At 33.7% G+C, this 18244-nt stretch overlaps 1 protein-coding gene across 1 annotated transcript; it reads left to right on the top strand.

Moving 5' to 3' along the window:
- Positions 1-3755: 3755 nt before the first annotated feature.
- Positions 3756-12778, top strand: LOC123564991 (uncharacterized). The gene is made up of 2 exons (XM_045358966.2): positions 3756-3904; positions 5225-12778. The coding sequence occupies exons 1-2, from the start codon at positions 3841-3843 to the stop codon at positions 7948-7950; spliced, it is 2790 nt and encodes a 929-aa protein (XP_045214901.2). The 5' UTR covers positions 3756-3840; the 3' UTR covers positions 7951-12778.
- Positions 12779-18244: the final 5466 nt, after the last annotated feature.

The following is an 18244-nucleotide window of genomic DNA, read 5'->3' as shown; positions in this document are numbered from 1 at the left end:
AAGGAACGCTATCAAGGTACATCTCATATTCTAATGTTGGTTTAACATATTTATATAATTCTAACATACTACTTCTTTCTTTATCAGCGTTCCACTCCTGTATAAAAGTATCGATAACTCTTTGTTTAAAAATAAACACAAAATCATAGGTAAGTGTATTTTGGTCATACCATACATTGGCAAAACCGTATTTACAAAGTAAATTCTTCACACCAGAAACGCAATTTCTAAATCCTTTTTTACAACCATTTAATGCGTCAGAGTAAAGAACTTTCATTATTGGTTGCGGGTTTATCCCGCTACCAAAGTTAAAGTGTATTTCTGACAATCATAGCATCTTTATTTGATTCCAAATCACAAAGGATGTTCATGTGCTACACAAAATAATCCTATTCATGAACAATGCGGATGAATTATCAATGAACAAGCAGTTCTTATTCAACCTGTATCAACTGGCATTGACCATTTAGATTATATTAGATCTATCAATGATAAGGTATTCCAGCCCATGATTACATCACAAGCTGGGTCAAGCAGAGTTCATCTTAGATATGAGGCACATTAAATTTGTATTTGTTTCTCATTCATGTATATTCATAGACTGGCATTCAAACAGAAAATAAATCTACCAAAAACCCGCAACCATCAGACATTTCAAGGCTTTGATTATATTATCTGTATTTAATAACCTTATCCAGTATTTGACAATTCTAACATATCTATTGATAAATAATGGGTACCTGCCCAACTCGCCATAAATACCTGTTGAACATGTGCTTACTCTGACATTTAGTAACTGTTTACAGAATTTTAAGTGAATTCTTTCAATTTCTTTTGATTTAGAATTCCCCCATATTTCAGACGCATAATTTAGAACAGATCCAACAAAGGCATCAAATAATTTACACAATATTTTAGGCTTCAGTCTAAATTTTCTGCAATTACATAACAAAAAGTTTAAAGCTTTAAGTGCCTTACTTGAAAGATGTTGTTGATTCAGATTAAAATTCCCAATATAGTTAAAAACAACACCTAAATAGTTAAAATCATTTACCACATCTAATGTAATCCCATTAAAAGTCCATTTCTCTGTTGGAAGAAGGCCACCTCTTTTTCTGAATACCATAATTTTTGTTTTGGTAGTATTAACTTTAAGACCCCAGGTTGTACAATATTCGTTTAGTAAATCAATACTGCTTTGGAGTTCATCTGGTGATTTTGCTAAAATAACCATGTCGTCTGCAAATAATAGTAATATTAATACTACATCATCAATAAGTATTCCAGATTCTATATTTTCTTGTAATTTTAGTTCTAAGTCTTCTACGAATAATGAAAATAGTATCGGAGACATTATCTCCCTTTGTTTCAAGCCAACCGCATATTCGAAAAACTCAGAGTAAGTATTACAATTTCTAACACAAGACTTAACTTTTTGATACATATCCTTCACGATTCTTAAAACTTTGCCCTGTATACCTGTTTTGTACAATTTGAACCATAAATTATTTCTATTTATTGTATCAAAACACTTCAATAAAATACAACCTTTTATTTAAGAAATAATAAATATGTGCCTATATTTTATCAGTTAATAAAATATGGGCAGGAGTTCGGATGCGTAATAATTAAATCACGAGTGCGTAGCACGAGTGATTTAATATTCGCATCCGAACGACTGCCCATATTTTATTAACTGATAAAATTATTGGAACATATTTATTATTTCGATTCTAACCACGTAAATTCTTCGCATTTTACAGCACTACATTTTAGCGCGATTGTCATTCGGCTGGCCATATGCTATTACAAAAACCTCCCCACGAATGGAAAGCGTTGCATCAAACGGAATTTTCCGATATTCAGTAAATTTTAATTAAAGTATTAAGTAGTTATTGCCGTGAAAATGTTATTTTCAATAACATCAAAGGTCGGATATAGAAATCAAAGGTAAATACTTAATTCAAGGTTTATATATGCAGTTTCTAAAAATAGTACACGTCACCTACATGATGGCACTGAAACATACACGCCAGAACATTGCGGCGGCATATAAACACGTAAAAACTTGAGTCTGGAAGATTGGAAAATTAATTATAATTTATTTACTGTCAAAGTAGAATCTAGTTGACATTTGTGGTGCCTACAACGCAGAAATTGTAAACTACACACACGACCAGACATAGATGCACTGGTGTTGAAGTTGAAACTTACCGGGCTGAAAAATATTCTTACGGTAAAATATAAACAAATAAATTCATCAGTTAGATATTGTTTGTTTCAGAAAATTTGATGTACTTTTTATTACTACTACATAACACTGAAAAAGTCGAGTATTTAGTCGGTATATAACGGAAGCAGAGTAGAATCTCAGTCGTGTTACAATCGTAGGGCGGAATGGAAGAGCTATATTTTATCGTAGATTCATGTATAGGCGATTTCGCTATATGTTTATATAGCAACTGCTGCGGATCGTGTTAGAATCTCATTTAAATATTTTTGAACAGTACTCATTAGAACATATAAAGCGTCAATGGTAGATCGACCCTTTCTGAAACCAAACTGAATATCAGAAATGATGTCGTTTTCCTCACAAAAAGCACATATTCGTTTATTCAATATTATTGTAAATAACTTAGACAAACAGCTTATTAACGTAATACCCCTATAATTATTTACATCATTACGTTCACCCTTTTTATGTACAGGAACAATAACTCCTTCCGTCCACTTGTCAGGAAAAAAACCGGAGTTCAATGCCGCATTAAAAATATCACGAAGGTGAGACGAAACAATATCTATACATTCTATCAAATATTCATTCATAATAAAATCATTGCCCATGGCCTTATTTCTATTTAAGGTCTTCACTGCACAAAGTATTTCTTCAACAGTTATAATTTTATCTAATTCCTCAAAACAACAATCTGTATCATTAAAATCATGACTGTTACAAAACTCGTCGGCCTCAGTATTGCGTGTCTGATCATTTTCATTACTAATATTTTCAAAAAATGTTTTAAATTCATCAAGAGTTATCTCATTTGAATTCAACAGTTTCTTTTTCTTAAAATACTTCCAAAATTGACTAGGTTTCTCGTTTTGCAAATTTTCTATATCAGTCATTTTTTGTCTCAAAAAGTCTTGACTTTTTTTTCTTGATTAATTTTTTATATGCCATTTTCACATCACAAAAATGCTTTCTACTTTCATTCGACTTAACTCTTAAAAAGTGAGATGATGCTTCCTTATAACGCTTTCTAGTTTCCGTACATTCATTGTCAAACCATTCCGCTTCTTTACAATTGACATTTTCAGTAAAATATGACCTAGCCGATCTTCTAACTGGCTTAGAAAACAACGGATCTACCGTTTCTCTAATAATGTTAGTAAAACTATTCAGGACATTGTTTATAGACTCTCTACTAGAAAAATCAATATTACTAACAACTTGATTCAATTTTGGCAGATTTGATATAATACCAGAGCGGAACAAATTTCTTTTCTCACTGTCCCATTTAAAGGACACATCATTTACCTGTGAATCTACAGGTGTAACAGTATTACAATACAATGAGAATACAATTAATCCTGACGAACATTTCAGTATTTTTACTTTATAAAGTATATGGCATTGTCTTTAATATTGACAGTGTTGGATATAATTATAATACACACTTCCCTCTGCTTTGATCGATATATTCACAATAAATGAAGTGGAAATTTTATATCGTTCCGTTTTACAGATCAACAGCGCTTGGCTTAAATCCAATTTATAATTGACAATATCTAATTATTTACGCCCGCGTATTATGTCACATAAATATAGCAGTTCATAACATGAATGGAGTTGAATCGGAAGTAAATGTTTTACCACATAAATTTGATATGGTAAACATGGAAGGTAATATTTATCATTTGTTTTATGATTTCTTTCCGCATGTTTACAAGTGCATTATGCACTTTGTTGTATTTCTTCAATTCAAATTTGGAAAAATGTTAAATTTTCTCTACTGTTTTAGTGTTTATTAAAATGTTGAGCAGCCATGTATATTTTATTTGTTGGGTTTAACGTCGCAGCGACACACTTATAGGTCATATGGCGACTTTCCAGCTTTGATGGTGGAGGGAGACCCCAGGTGCCCCTCCGTACATTATTTCATCACGAGCGGGCACCTGGGTAGAACCACCGACCTTCCGTAAGCTAGCTAGATGGCTTCCTCACATGTATATTTTAAGATTTTTTTTTAATTAATTAAAACATACATATAATAACGCTATATAAATCTGGTATAATAATAATAATAATAATAATAATAATACATGGCATATAATATTATGTACATTTTGTACAAATAAAAATGTTGAGTACAATATGTATAAAATCACAAAATATGTTTAAAATTGTATAACAATTACACCATAAAAGGCTTCAACAGTCCATTCTAGATATTAGTGAAAGAACATTTTTCCATCTGTTTCTACATAGTGCTTAAAACAAAACAGCTCTTTTGTATTTATAATAACTATTCAATATCATCACTTCCAATATATCTGGTTCTGACATGCAGTCTCTGGCTGCCTTTTAGAACGAATATTCTTGAAATACTGATGGAATTCTGAAGATATTGTTAGTTCAGAAAAAGAGCTAGAGAAGGTCCTTCCTTTTTATTGTGCAATAGGAAGTTTGCATTGTAGAATGGCAATAAATCAGATTTTATTGACGCTCCTTTCCTTGATGAGTTCAGTTTTTTATATCACAATATCGATATTATACATGTTTATAAAAGGATAAGATCCGAAAGCTAAGCTTATAAAGTTCTTCTCTTTTTAAATGTTTGTGCTGCATAAATTATATCTTAAAACTATTTCAAATAGAGTCATAAAACGATGTAGAGTGACAAGAAGTGGCGACACCAGTTCTTAAACTGAGCGAGTACCTTGAGCAATTGATTGATCTTTATATTACTTATATGAGCCGCGCCATGAGAAAACCAACATAGTACGTTTTGCGATCAGCATGGATCCAGGCCAGCCTGCGCATCCGCGCAGTCTGGTCAGGATCCACGCTGTTCGCTTTCAAAGCCTATTGCAAAGAGAGAAACCATTAGCGAACAGCATGGATCCTGACCAGAGTGCGGATGCGCAGGGGTTTTCTCATAATGCGGCTCATATATATTCCATGTGCATGTAAACGGAAATGGTACCTTTTTAACTATTTCAGATAATACGATAAGAGAATATTGTCCTATCATCCCACTTGGCAAATCAGCGGTTCAACGCCAAATGACGCCTCGAGAAATTAATACGTTGTACATCTGTAGAGAAGATATTCGAGGCAACATCGATCCCGTATCAGTAGCTTCAACACTTCACAGACAGGGTAGATTAACACAGTCTGTATACTCCAGCATTATGAATATGTTCAGGCAAGATATGGACAGAGAATGTATCACAGAATTTTTTATCAGTCACGTCCCTTTCAGCATGAATTTAGAATATTTTGTGCAAGTGCTTGATGAATGCGGTTATAGGAAAATAGCGACCCACCTATTTCTAACTTATATAACAGGAGGTATTACTTGTGTCAATAAATCAACATCCGGTCAAAGACCTGCAGTTCATAATTTTTTCCGGAATCTAAAACGCATGGTACATGATGCTCAGTTTCAGAATCCTCGATTAGCTCTTAGGCAATTAGCGAACAGGTTCGTGGACCAAATGCAAAACGAAACAAACCCAGTTCGGAGACAGCTATTAGCCGACAAATGTATCGCTATTATTGGGGCAGAAATCGACGCAATTGCTATAACATTTGATAAACGCCTTCGTGAACACGACGTATTTACACAGATGAAACAGTTAGTCTCCGAAACAAGCAACACATCTGTTACAGACGTCGTTTATCTCGGTCGTTTAGCTAATGCAAATTCAATAGCTGGAAATTTTCATAACAGTGAAGACATGCTAACTGAAGCCCGATGTAGGGCATACAATACTGGGCCATGTTTAGAACTCGTGAATATGCTGTATATAGAAGTCTACGTAAAGCTGTGGGAGTTTGAAAAATATCCGTCGGAAGAGCTAAGAAAGCAGTTGATGATGTGGGGAAGAATAGGGCTTGAAAGTCTTGAACATGAAGATGTAGATACCAAAACTCTCTGGAGACGAATGTTTATATTACGAATGGTCTTTTGTCTTCTTGGGATTGGGAACAGGGCAAATGTTATTGAAAACTGTCCGGTTGACAAAGATTGTTTGTCTCAAGCGCGAAATCTTCTGAGTGACATTGATCGCACCTGGTACGGTATTGAAACCAGGAGAAAGATGTTTTACTTTGTCGCTAAAGCAAGACTTGGTGAACTAACAAATAGTATTACGGAATGCATTGAAAATATCAAGGTTGCACGTAAACTAGCCAATGATGGACATTTTGAGGAAATTAAATTCATCGCAGAATATTATGAAAAAGTCACACAGCAAATTGGAAATCAGCTGGCAAGGCAATCGCTCATTGAAAGACATCAAACGAGGAATTTTGTGCTGCTTAAACGCGAAACAAATGACTCTACGACTTGTTTAGAAGAAAGGTGTATATTAGCTGCAGCAGATGAACACCGAGAATTTGTTTTATTGAAAAACGCAACTGATATACCCTTTTCTGTAGAAGAAAGTTATGAAATATGCGAAGAATTTGACTCGAAGAAATATTTTTCGCTAACAAATGTAAGTCCTTGTTCGAACACTAAACCACTGACTTACAAACCGATCGCTTGTGATGAGGAGAACAACTTTGTTCTGTTTAAGTCTTTCAAGGCGTCTATAGATCCTGGGCAAAATTTAAATACAAATAATATCCAGCGATCCAGTGTTTATAATAATCAATCACATGAGCTTCCTGACAGCCCAACTTTCACAAGAAACTTCGTTTTGCTACATACATCACATGACGGTTCTGTGCTACCGCTGTTTGATGACGATATGATACCAACTTGCCCTACAGACAATGTTCCATTCATGAGTCTGACTTCTACAGAACAAACGGAGGCATTAAGTAATCAGTTGGTTTTAACTGACCTACATAACCGATCACACAATTTCTTATTGATCAATTCACATGATTCAGACTCTGTTCGTAGGGAAATACCACCAAACTTCTGTAATCACAGGCTTTTGTCTTGTGTTCTGCCGCAAAGACTTGAATCATCAACTTCCATTGCGGAACAAGTCGAAAACATTGCAAATAATGACCCTGGGACAGACATTAAAGAGACTTTCTGGCAACACAATCATCGTCTAATGAGCCTGAAAGACGATCCGCCACAGTTTACACATGTCGGAAGTACAAGACATGAACAACAATACTTTCAAGCAAGGGAAGCATCTGTCATTAGTGGTGCCTGGAAAACTTTAGAACATGTTTCTTCTTCACAGCTGACCAGCAACTATATACCGTCAGCGGCAGTACGTCATAGATGTATTGTGAATCCTCATGAGGGTTCGACATTTATTCCGGCACCATCATTCGATCAAAGACAACCAACACTTAACCAGACAGTTCGTGCAGTGGTAACACCATCTGATGTGAATGGCAGATACGTCACAATAGACCCTGATCACAGATTGAATATTCAGTTTAAAGAATCATCTGTAGATACTTCAGATTCTAAAGCATTAGAGCCAACATCGAACCTTATTCCAGCTGATGCTTGCTATGACTTACCAAGATATTATATAGTACAACCGGACGAGCATACAGCAACGGCTCCTATGCCCGGTGACAGATCAGAACCAAGTGGATGCTCTGAAGAAGATATTTTTCAAATCCTTCCCAATCAACCCAACTCAAATATGTACGGAGTATATAGACATAAAAACGCTGTTGTCGACCAAGAAAACCCTGAGGTACAAGCATGGTCTTTTCAAAGTGATGAAATGTTTGGGGATTAGCAGAATCTCATAGAAAAAAATACGTTACTGCATATGGTTCATTGATTAACAGAATTTTGATTAGACAGCCACAATCTAATAATTCTCGTTAATGTTTCCTTGTAAACATGATCCAACGAAACACCCAACTTAGTCTTTACAATTTACCTTTACGCCAATAAATTTCTAAAATGGACTGGTCTAATATTCAATTTGGGCAGTGTCATTTATTATTCGAAGGGGTGTTAAATGAAATTGTACTGACTGAATAACGAAAAGTGCAGACCATGATCAGCCTGAAAGTGTATTAATTAATATCTATACACTTAAGGCCATTTCTAACCCGACCTATATAATGCCACGTAGTTCGATAATTTTTGAACGGATTAACACATTAGACTTATTTCCCCATAATTTAATTGCAACTGATAATTATACAGGTATAAAACTTAACAAATAAAAATATCACTGTAAAATCCGAATTCACAAAATTGCATATCGCAAAATTCTAATAATGTGAAAAGTAACTGAATCACAGAGTAGTTTGTGCGTCATTAATACTTCATGTCTGTGTCATCCCACGACCCTCACAACATGCACACACCTCTGCCTCATCGGCAGCACGCAGTTCCGGATGGCCAAATGGCGAATATCGTGTGCGCTGAATCTTCTGCAGGTGGACACAAGTCTGCCAAAGACTCGAGCAACCTGTAAAGGAAATAATTCAACATTAAAACTTAACTGATAAATGATTACAGTATGTACTTTTGTATTATAATTTATTGTGAATAGATTCATTTTGTAAGTATTCGCAGTCGAAATATCGTTAAAAATAAAATCCGATTTACCTACGTATCAGAGTGAATGTCCGGCTTGCAATATGCAGATTGCGCGACCGCGCTCTTGGATATTCCTCCTAACCGTTATAATTTTAAAAGCTAAATTATGTTTTTGTTTTCAGGGTGAATAGAATTCTAGAATAACTAAATGAAAATAAAAATCGGTATTTTAGTTTACCAAAATTTCCTCGTGCAAAGTTGGCCTATTGAAATCGTGCACATACCATGCTTGCGCAAAACTGCTGAATCGTCACGGCTGAAATATTTTAGAACTTCTGTACAAACAACTGTATGTATAGTTTCAAACTTTAAGGTATCGCCACAGTCACAACTCAATATCAGTTCATATTTTCAGGCCGAGTATTTTTCTCTTAAAAATTGCACTAAAGCCTTAACAGTTGGTCAAATTATCATCAACATAGAAGCATATCAAAAAGACAAAATTTAGTTCTTTTTGAAGTACAATATGTATACTACAAATTCATAAGGAATTTTTGTCGAAATTGTTCCTAGTTATTGCAGTAGACACAAAAAGACAAACCAATGTAACTTTAATTTAAAATGTTGTTTATACATGCATTACTGACCACAGCTAGCTAGGTAAACCAGTACACAATCCTATATATATCACCTGTTTATATACATGTAAATTATGTGTGAACAGATAAAGCACATTACCGTATTGATGTATGTAATTATGTATATTAGTATTTTATTTTCTACATTTTTGTTACTGTAGATCTACTTTATTTTATGCTAACTAATGAACTACTGTACTCTATCAGTTAAATATTTTTATATCTCATCACTCACAATGCGAAAAAATGAAATCTATATTTTCACACTATGAGAGATATAGCTCCGCCCCTCATACATGTGTATGAATTTTAAATTATTTGCTTAAAACAGGATGAAAATTGTAAGTCGCACTTTGTTCTTTATAGTATATTTCTCGATTCAAATTATTTTACTTAATGAGAATTTCATAACGTTATGCAGCAAAAAATAAAATACAATGGAACTTTATGTTGTGTGCGTCTTTCTAACGTCACAACACGTCTAACGTCATGTCTGTTTACGCGCGTCTGTTTCCCGCGCTGAGAGGAAGTTTACCTCAGATTGTTCTCACTGTTATATGACACTGTTATACTTGCTGAAAATCACTTAGAACTACAGAATGCTTTGTATGCTATGCACCAATATTGTAAATTGTGGGGTCTACAAGTTAATGCTGGTAAGACAAAAGTTGTTGTTTTCAGCAGGTCAAAACGCAAGAGGAATCAGTATAAGTTCTATTACGATAATAGTGAACTTGATATTGTAGATGAATTTTCTTATCTTGGTGTGAAATTCAGTTATAATGGTAACTTTTTGAAAACTAAAAAACTTTTAGTTGATCAGGCCAGAAAAGCAATGTTTGCTCTGATTGCCAAAGTCCGTAAACTGAACTTGCCGTTCTCTTTACAACTGCATTTGTTTGATGCAACAGTAACGCCAATATTACTATAAGCATCGGAAGTATGGGGTTTTGAAAATATTAAGATAATTGAACAGTTTCAACTTAAGTATTGTAAACTTTTGTTTAGACTTAAATCTTCTACACCAAATGTTATGTTATATGGTGAACTGGGTATTAAACCCATAACTTTGCTTATTAAAGCAAGATTATTATGTTACTGGAGTAAGATATTGAATGCAAAGAATGACAAGATTTGTGGAATCCTGTATAGAACAATGTTAACTTTACATAATACAGGTACTTTTAGCTCTCCATGGATTGTATATGTTAGAAATTGTTTGAACGAACTAGGATTGTCTGAATATTTCATAAATCAAAAAGTTGACAATGTATTTCATTTCAAGGCTCTAGCAAAAACAAGGTTATATGATCAGTTCTTGCAGTCCTGGAATAGCACTGTTAATGACTCTTCAAAATGCTAGGTGTACCGTATTTTTAAGCAGAAACATTGCTTTGAAGAGTATCTTGATATATTACCTACAAATTTAGCCTTATCACTGTGTAAGTTTCGTACTACAAATCATAGATTACCTATTGAAAAAGGCAGGTTCTTAGGTATTGAAAGAGAACGGCGACTGTGTGGTTTTTGTTCGAATAACTGTCTCGTTGACGAATATCATTACGTTATGGAATGTCAGTTATTTGTAAATGTCAGAACTAAATATTTGGAACAGCATTATTTGAATAATCCAAACACCTACAAATTCGAGAAGCTTATGAATAGCAATGACAAACCTTCACTTATTAAACTTGCTCTGTTTTGTAAATCCATTATGTCGTGTTTTAGCTAGCTAGATGTTACACTTTGTTAAACCTTATTTTATACAATTCATTCTCCGTGTAAAACATATTTTAGCATATCCTCATAATTTTAGACTTGTTAACGCTTATTATGACTAAATCCCTGTCAGTTGTTTGTACAACTATATATAGTCTTTTTCTCTAGTCATTCAGAGTATTGTAAGTAGTATCCATATGTATATTCTACTTACTGTCAAATGTTACTTTTCTAGTCATTAAGGTAAATATAAGTATTTGCATCTATTGTAAAACTTACTTATTCCAATTATGAACTTTATAACAACCAACTATATGCATTCCACACTGATGTTTTATTTGTTATGTTATACTGTTATAGTCTCATGCATGTAATATGCCATGACTAAATGGATAAACTTGAAACTTGAAACTTGAGAATAAAAATTGTTGCAAAATGCACATCTCAACGTAATTAAGCATAAAATAAATAGAAAATTTGTTTGTTTTATTTTTGTGAATATTGAATATATCTCACTTCGAAGTGAGAAAATGTTCACATTTTCATTCGCGCTACGGTCTCGTGAAAATATTTGAAATTTTCTCACTTCTCAGTGAGATATATTCCATATTCACTCAAAACAAACAAATATCCTCTATATATTACCTGGTTAGAGTTACTGCTCATCATACATTTACTATTTTGCAATTAGTTTGAAAATTTTGTTGTTAATTAAATATGTATTATTCTCAGTCTACAGGAAAGAGGTTTTTATACAAGCTTTTAGCTTACTGCTCAATCCTATATCACATTAATAAATGTTTGTATGATACATATTTGGAAAATAAATTTTGTTTAACCAAGAGATACAGCAATTGGATAAATTGATGGTGTTTGGATTTTTGTGTGTAATTCAGTAACCAGGTAAATTTTCAAAATAATTCCCTCAGACTTTGTTCACGGTCTGCTTTACAATTGTCTGAAATTATTTTTTACATGAATTGAATATATATTGAGTCTGACTGTAGTAAAATTGCAAAAATATCGAATAAAAGGCATTATACAGGTAGTGAACTTATGATGCACATCCTTTTACTTGCATATGTTCAGTAGTTATTTAGAACATAATTATGACAAAATTATTGACTTTATTGCTACCACTTATAGTCATCTTTTATTTCTATGAAAATTTGCATGTACAATTTTGAGTAAAATGGCCGCCACTGTGGCGATGCCTTAATATATTGAACTATATTCGAGAAAAAGGTATTTTCAACGTGTCGGGTTAGAAATGGCCGTAAGTGCAGACGGATGGCATAGTTACAGACTGGAAACCTTGATCATGACATTGGTGCTACGAGCATTGTATTTTAGTAATTATTATGTCTGCCACCACACAGTGGTGTGGGAGACGTATTGATTTACTCCAGTCTCTGTGTGTGTGTCTGTCTGTCACAAACCTGTCCGCACTCTAAGTCGAACATTTTTCATCCGATCTTCACCAAACTTTTACAAAATATGTTTGACCATAAGACCTCGGCCAAGTTCGATAACTAGCCAAATCGGTCCAGGCACTTCGGAATTATGGCCCTTGAATTACCGAAATATGCTCAGGTCTTGGGAGCTAAAACGGCCCAAATATACTACTAAATTAATAGTATAGGAATCTCTTTGGGGCACTTTATGTGCGCTCTAAGTGAAAGCTTCACCAAACTTGAACAAAATATGTTTGACTATAAGACCTCGGCCAAGCTCGATATCTACCCAAATTGGCCCAGGCACTTCGGAATTATGGCCCTTGAATTACCGAAACGGCGTTTTTACTCTTGTCAACGGCGTTTTTGCTCTTGTCCCCACTCTAAGTCAAATATTTCTCATCCGATCTTCATCAAATTTGAACAAAATGTGTTTGACCATAAGACCTCGGACAAGTTCGATAATGAGCCAAATCGGTCCAGACATTTTGGAGTTCTGGCCCTTGAATTGTAGTGAGTAAACAGTATATAAAGACTGACTTTCTTTTAGATGACTAGGCAGTTGTGGGAGACATTCGCTTTTCTCAAAAGCAGCTCTAGTTCCTTATGAAAATATATTTTTACTATATCCTTAGGATACCGGACACATTTTTATGCAGTATCGATCGGGGTATTATCGGACAGAATTTGCAAAAAATAAAGTTTCACACGACTTACCATAAACAAGACTCAGAAATCCATTCTCACTGTACTTTCCATTTCTCAAAAATAGATTGGCAATATTTAATCCTTTGTGCATGAAATATAGATCTACACTCTTTTCAGTTTTAGCTAATCACTATAATAGTATTCACAGGCGTAGAAAGGGTTTTCTGGAAGGGGGCGCGAATACGAGACGAATGAGGATAGGTACAGGAAGGGGTTTCCTTTTTGGTCTTTGAATCCTCCAACATCTTAAGAAATTATAATTAAAGTTTTGCGAGCAACGAGCAGAAAATTTGGACTGTTGTAAAATTTATTATTAATGCGGTTAAAACATGCTCTCCCAATTAAAAAAAAAAATCAGCATCCGAAAATACCCCTTGACGGGCCTGCATGAACAGCAAAGCGTTTCTGATATACAGAGTACATTTCGTCGCCTTATTTCCAGACTGACGTAACTTGCATTTTTGTAGATTTGAGAAAATGAGGTTCAAAGTTTTGAAAGCGTATAACTTTTTCGTTAATTGACTGACTTATCTGGGATTTGAGAACTAGTTTATATTCATTACAAAGTACCTATATTCCAATTTTCGCTTTTATATTTAAGATAGTTTTAATTCTATTAAATAAATTAAAATCATTTTTTTGTCAAAAAGTAAGTCTAGAGGAGGATAATATTATTTCCAAAGTGACACATCGAGTTACGTCACTTTGGAATTAATTTTTAAATTACGTCAGTTTGGAAATATCTTTTTCAAAACAACGACTACACTAATTTTGACGTAACTTTATTCCAGAAACAATAAAACAGTGCACATAATTATATAAACGTTTTGATATTTAAAAAAAAAACAAAATTCAGAGATGAAACCTTTCTTAGTTAAATTTTGAATTGAATAATTCAATTAAATAATAGTATCCACTGAATGGGATTATTATTTTACTTAACATGATGCATTGATAAGTATTAAGTAGTTTTATTAAAAATCCATCTCTCTGATATACTGAGATATTGGATGGTCAATAGAAAAAATATAAACACGTTGTATTGGAATTCAAAACAAAATTGTTCGAAGCACATAATTATTTATCTTAAAAAGTAATTACAAGTTCTTCTTATTCATTTATTTCTAGATTCAAGTATGAATACTGCTTAAAGCACCCACTTTTAACTATCGAAAAAAATATAATGTCAATAAAAAAAATGTTTGTCTGTCCAGTTAAAATGTTCAAAGCGTGTACTTATCATAATAAGTTTCTTCAAGAAGTCAAACACAAACATATTAAACTTTTAAAACTGTTCAAAACACATATAAATTTACCTCACAATGTCTTTGCAAAAAGTCTAACACAAAACAGATTTAACTGGTATATGTAAAACGGACTAAACACCATTACTGTCTAGAATAATGTATGTTGATTATGATTGTGTACAGAGTACATTGTGTACAATTTTTAAACTGTCACCTCCTCAAAAACACTGGATTTAAAGACTAACCAAAAGAGTTTTGCAAAATGTCAATCACAAACATACCAAACTGGTAACAACTAAAAGACACAAATTTTCAGAAAAAGTCTTAGTAACAAATCAAACGCAAAACATTCTGTCACATTGGCTTTTAAAGCATATTTCAAAGCACAAAATGATGCTTTAATAGTAGCATTCCAGTACTTATTCATTAATAACTAGTTTCAATGCTTTGTAGAATTGTCTATCGACCTCTGGCATGTATTTGAGCATACAAGTTATGTCCTTCTTTTTGTCTTGAGAAATAATTGGAACTTTGTTTGATTGTGCTGGTCTTGGTAAGAATTCTGGTTGTTTGTTGGTTCGTGCTTGTGTTTGTCTAATTTCAATAATTATGGGCTGTTCTGAAGTCAGTCGCACTATACGAAAGTTTGTACCCAATGTGAAATGGCAAACACTTATCATACTTCAAACACTTCACTTTGGTGAAAGGAATTTCGTTGAATTTTAACGGCATAATACATTTCTGATAATCCATGAAATTGTGCTTTTGCATTTAGATAATGCGTACTGAACTTCTACGACGCATTGATTTCAGGTCTCTTATCAATGCGATGGGACTGTAAATCTCTGCATATCTTGTTATCCTCTCGATATTACTGTGGATATTATCAACTTCTTGTACACTCGAGTGGCCAGGACAGCCAAATTTTTGTACAATTGACTCAATATTATAGTCCTCCATGAACCTCTTGAATGCAAACGACATAACAGAGTTCTTGTTCTGAGGAACACATGCATCAGACCACAATATGAATGAAGTAATTTCAGGGTGAACACGTTTAATATCTTTGAGGATTGTAACCACTGCACTGGCAATATCGTTTGCTCCTCTACCGCTAATAGCTTCATGCCAAATGCAGTTATAAGCGCATCCATCTTTGGAAGAATGTGCTGTGAGATTGTAGGTATATAATTTCCGTTTATAGAAAAAATTGCTTACATAATTATGACTTTGGCAGAAGAATTACATTTTCTAAATCAAAAGACACAACCACCATGTCCTCTCTGTAATTCCTTCTGTCTTTATCTCTTTCATTCTTGGTCAAAACTTTATCATTGCTATGTTCATTATACTTTTCAAGTAATTCGTTACTGGTCTGGTTTTCTGAATTAGCTACTTTATTTCCTCACATAAGTCACATCTATCTTTCTTGGGGATATGAAAACCAATGTTATATTCTGTATTAAATATCTTTCTGTACATGTTTATCTTAAGAGGGGTTTTCAGGATATTTTGACAGTGATCCTCATATAGCTCATACATTTTAGCAAGTGATAAACTCGGTTCTAAGAATTCCTTCGAGCTTATGACACACTCTATTTACAGACTGGAGAAGGTGTTGTAGGTCAATTTATATGAAAACATGCAGTATTAGTTCATCTGGAAGCACATCGAAATTCAGCCTGAAAAAAACAAGACTGGTCTCACTAGGAAATATGATACAAAATGAGAAATATATATCAACATTCAATAAATATATTAAGAAATGTACACAGATGCATCTGAAAAACCTGAGAGAAAATTATGTTCAAACAATTAAATGGGGACTCTTTATAACTGCTACAGGTAAAATTCAATGTACATCTAGAAACCTGCCGCCTCTCAAACTGAAGACTTGCTAAGAAGAAAAATTGGACATTCTGCCGAAGCCTGTAAGAAAAATTGAACATTCTGCCTAAGCCTGTAAGAAAAATTGAACATTCTGCCCAAGCCTGGTAGAAAAATCTTCTGCCGAAGCCTGGAAGAAAAATTGGACATTCTGCCGAAGCCTGGCAGAAAAATTGGACATTCTGCCGAAGTCTGAAAATGACATTACAGAAGCCATATCCCTCCTTTTTCAGATACCTCACCATGATCCAAATATCTACTTTGTGGCCATATTGAAATCAATGAATGAATGAATGAATGAATGAATATTTCTATTTTTAACACTTATAAGATAGATCCCACAAAACAGATTAAGAAGTAAAGAATTCAGTTATATTTTTGTATCCGAAAATTGACATCCGAAATATTTTCAGTTTCTCTATACATGTAAACACATAATTTATATGCAAGTAGCGTTATTATACAGTACAAAATTGCAGATATGGTAGATTTATCTTGAAACAATGGATTAAAACTTACATATTTGTACAATACAACTAGCACGACTAGTTTTTCTAAAGAAAATCCACTTGTTGTCACTGCACAAATCTAACACAGCCATTGCTCTAAATCCAAGATGGCGACCAAATAAAACAACGCGATTGGTTGATTTTTAACGTCACCCTGGAAATCAACTGAAAGCCAGAAACCCGACATGCGTCAGTATGGAACTGAAATTAAACACAATTATAGACGTTCTATAGGGACACTTATAGTCTCATCATCTAGAGCTCGACGAGCAGAAAAAATGATACCAAACACTCCATATTTTCGAAAAAATCGAGTTACGTCAGTCTGGAAATAAGGCGACGATTTGTGTACGTTGCATTGTTTGTTTATCAAACAGACTGTAAATACTGGTGCCGAATCACCATTTGAGCTCATCTTTGTACCTGTTTTCAAAGAAATATTCAAAATCGAATGTTGGTATTTGCAACAGGAAGTGGATTTATTCTGCAAAGGTGAATTTCTTTTTCTTTTTTGTTACCCTTTATCGATTTTGTTTCTGTAGTCATTTGAAATCAGGCAAAAACTTCAAAAACAGGTGACCGGTGTAATAATACATTTTTATGACTATATCTTTTAAAATAACCGATGTTCATTGGTTTGTCCGATAATACTCTAGACATAGTACTAGAGCCGATTTACGCAATCGAATACCGCCGGAAGTAGAACATTTAGACTGTGACTAAAGGTTACACTCTACCAATTCAAGTCCTTATTTATTTCATATTAATAACAAAACATTCAGACCTCATTTTCAGCACTTTAGAGCATTTCAATGATATGAAAACCATATATGCTCATTCAGTATAACATGTCTTCTTATCAAAAATAGAAAAATATTGACATGTTATGTTGAATATAAGAAAAATAATCTGTTCTGAGAAACATCACCCTCTAAAAATGCCCCCATGAAAACAGCCGTTTAGCAGTTACGCGTAGGTAGACATTTTTCGCAAAGAATAAAACTTATTCCAAGAAATTTACAATGAAAATGGTCTAGATCTATTCTCAGTACTATAAGCAATAAACATAAGCCAAAAATTTAACTGTCACCTCCTCATGTCACTCATTATACCAGATTTCATCCATAGCATGGAACTACATTTTGGACTACTTCACATGTAACACTGAGTAGTCATTTCCGGTTTGGTGTAATCCGTCCTTAAAGAAACATTTTTCATACTCAAAATGTGTTATTTTCACTTAAATTGTACCAGTAACCTAAATGCATGAAAAAAATACCAGTTTCAGTTTGATACAATCAGTTTTCAAGGTTTTATGGCTTTTTCAGTAACGTATGCTAGCGCGCCAAATTTCCTGGAAAAAAGCTGTCGCGA

This window comes from Mercenaria mercenaria, chromosome 2 (genome assembly GCF_021730395.1).
Source record: "Mercenaria mercenaria strain notata chromosome 2, MADL_Memer_1, whole genome shotgun sequence".
Classification (NCBI taxonomy): Eukaryota; Metazoa; Mollusca; class Bivalvia; order Venerida; family Veneridae; genus Mercenaria; species Mercenaria mercenaria.
The sequence above is the reverse complement of the archived record's forward strand: the minus strand, read 5'-3'. Positions and strand labels throughout refer to the sequence as shown.

Bases quoted from the DNA above. Each gene is read 5' to 3' on its own strand.
- LOC123564991 (XM_045358966.2), top strand. From the start codon at position 3,841: ATGAATGGAGTTGAATCGGAAGTAAATGTTTTACCACATAAATTTGAT. The intron at 3,905-5,224 runs GTAATATTTATC...TAACTATTTCAG, and splicing joins TGATATGGTAAACATGGAAG to ATAATACGATAAGAGAATAT.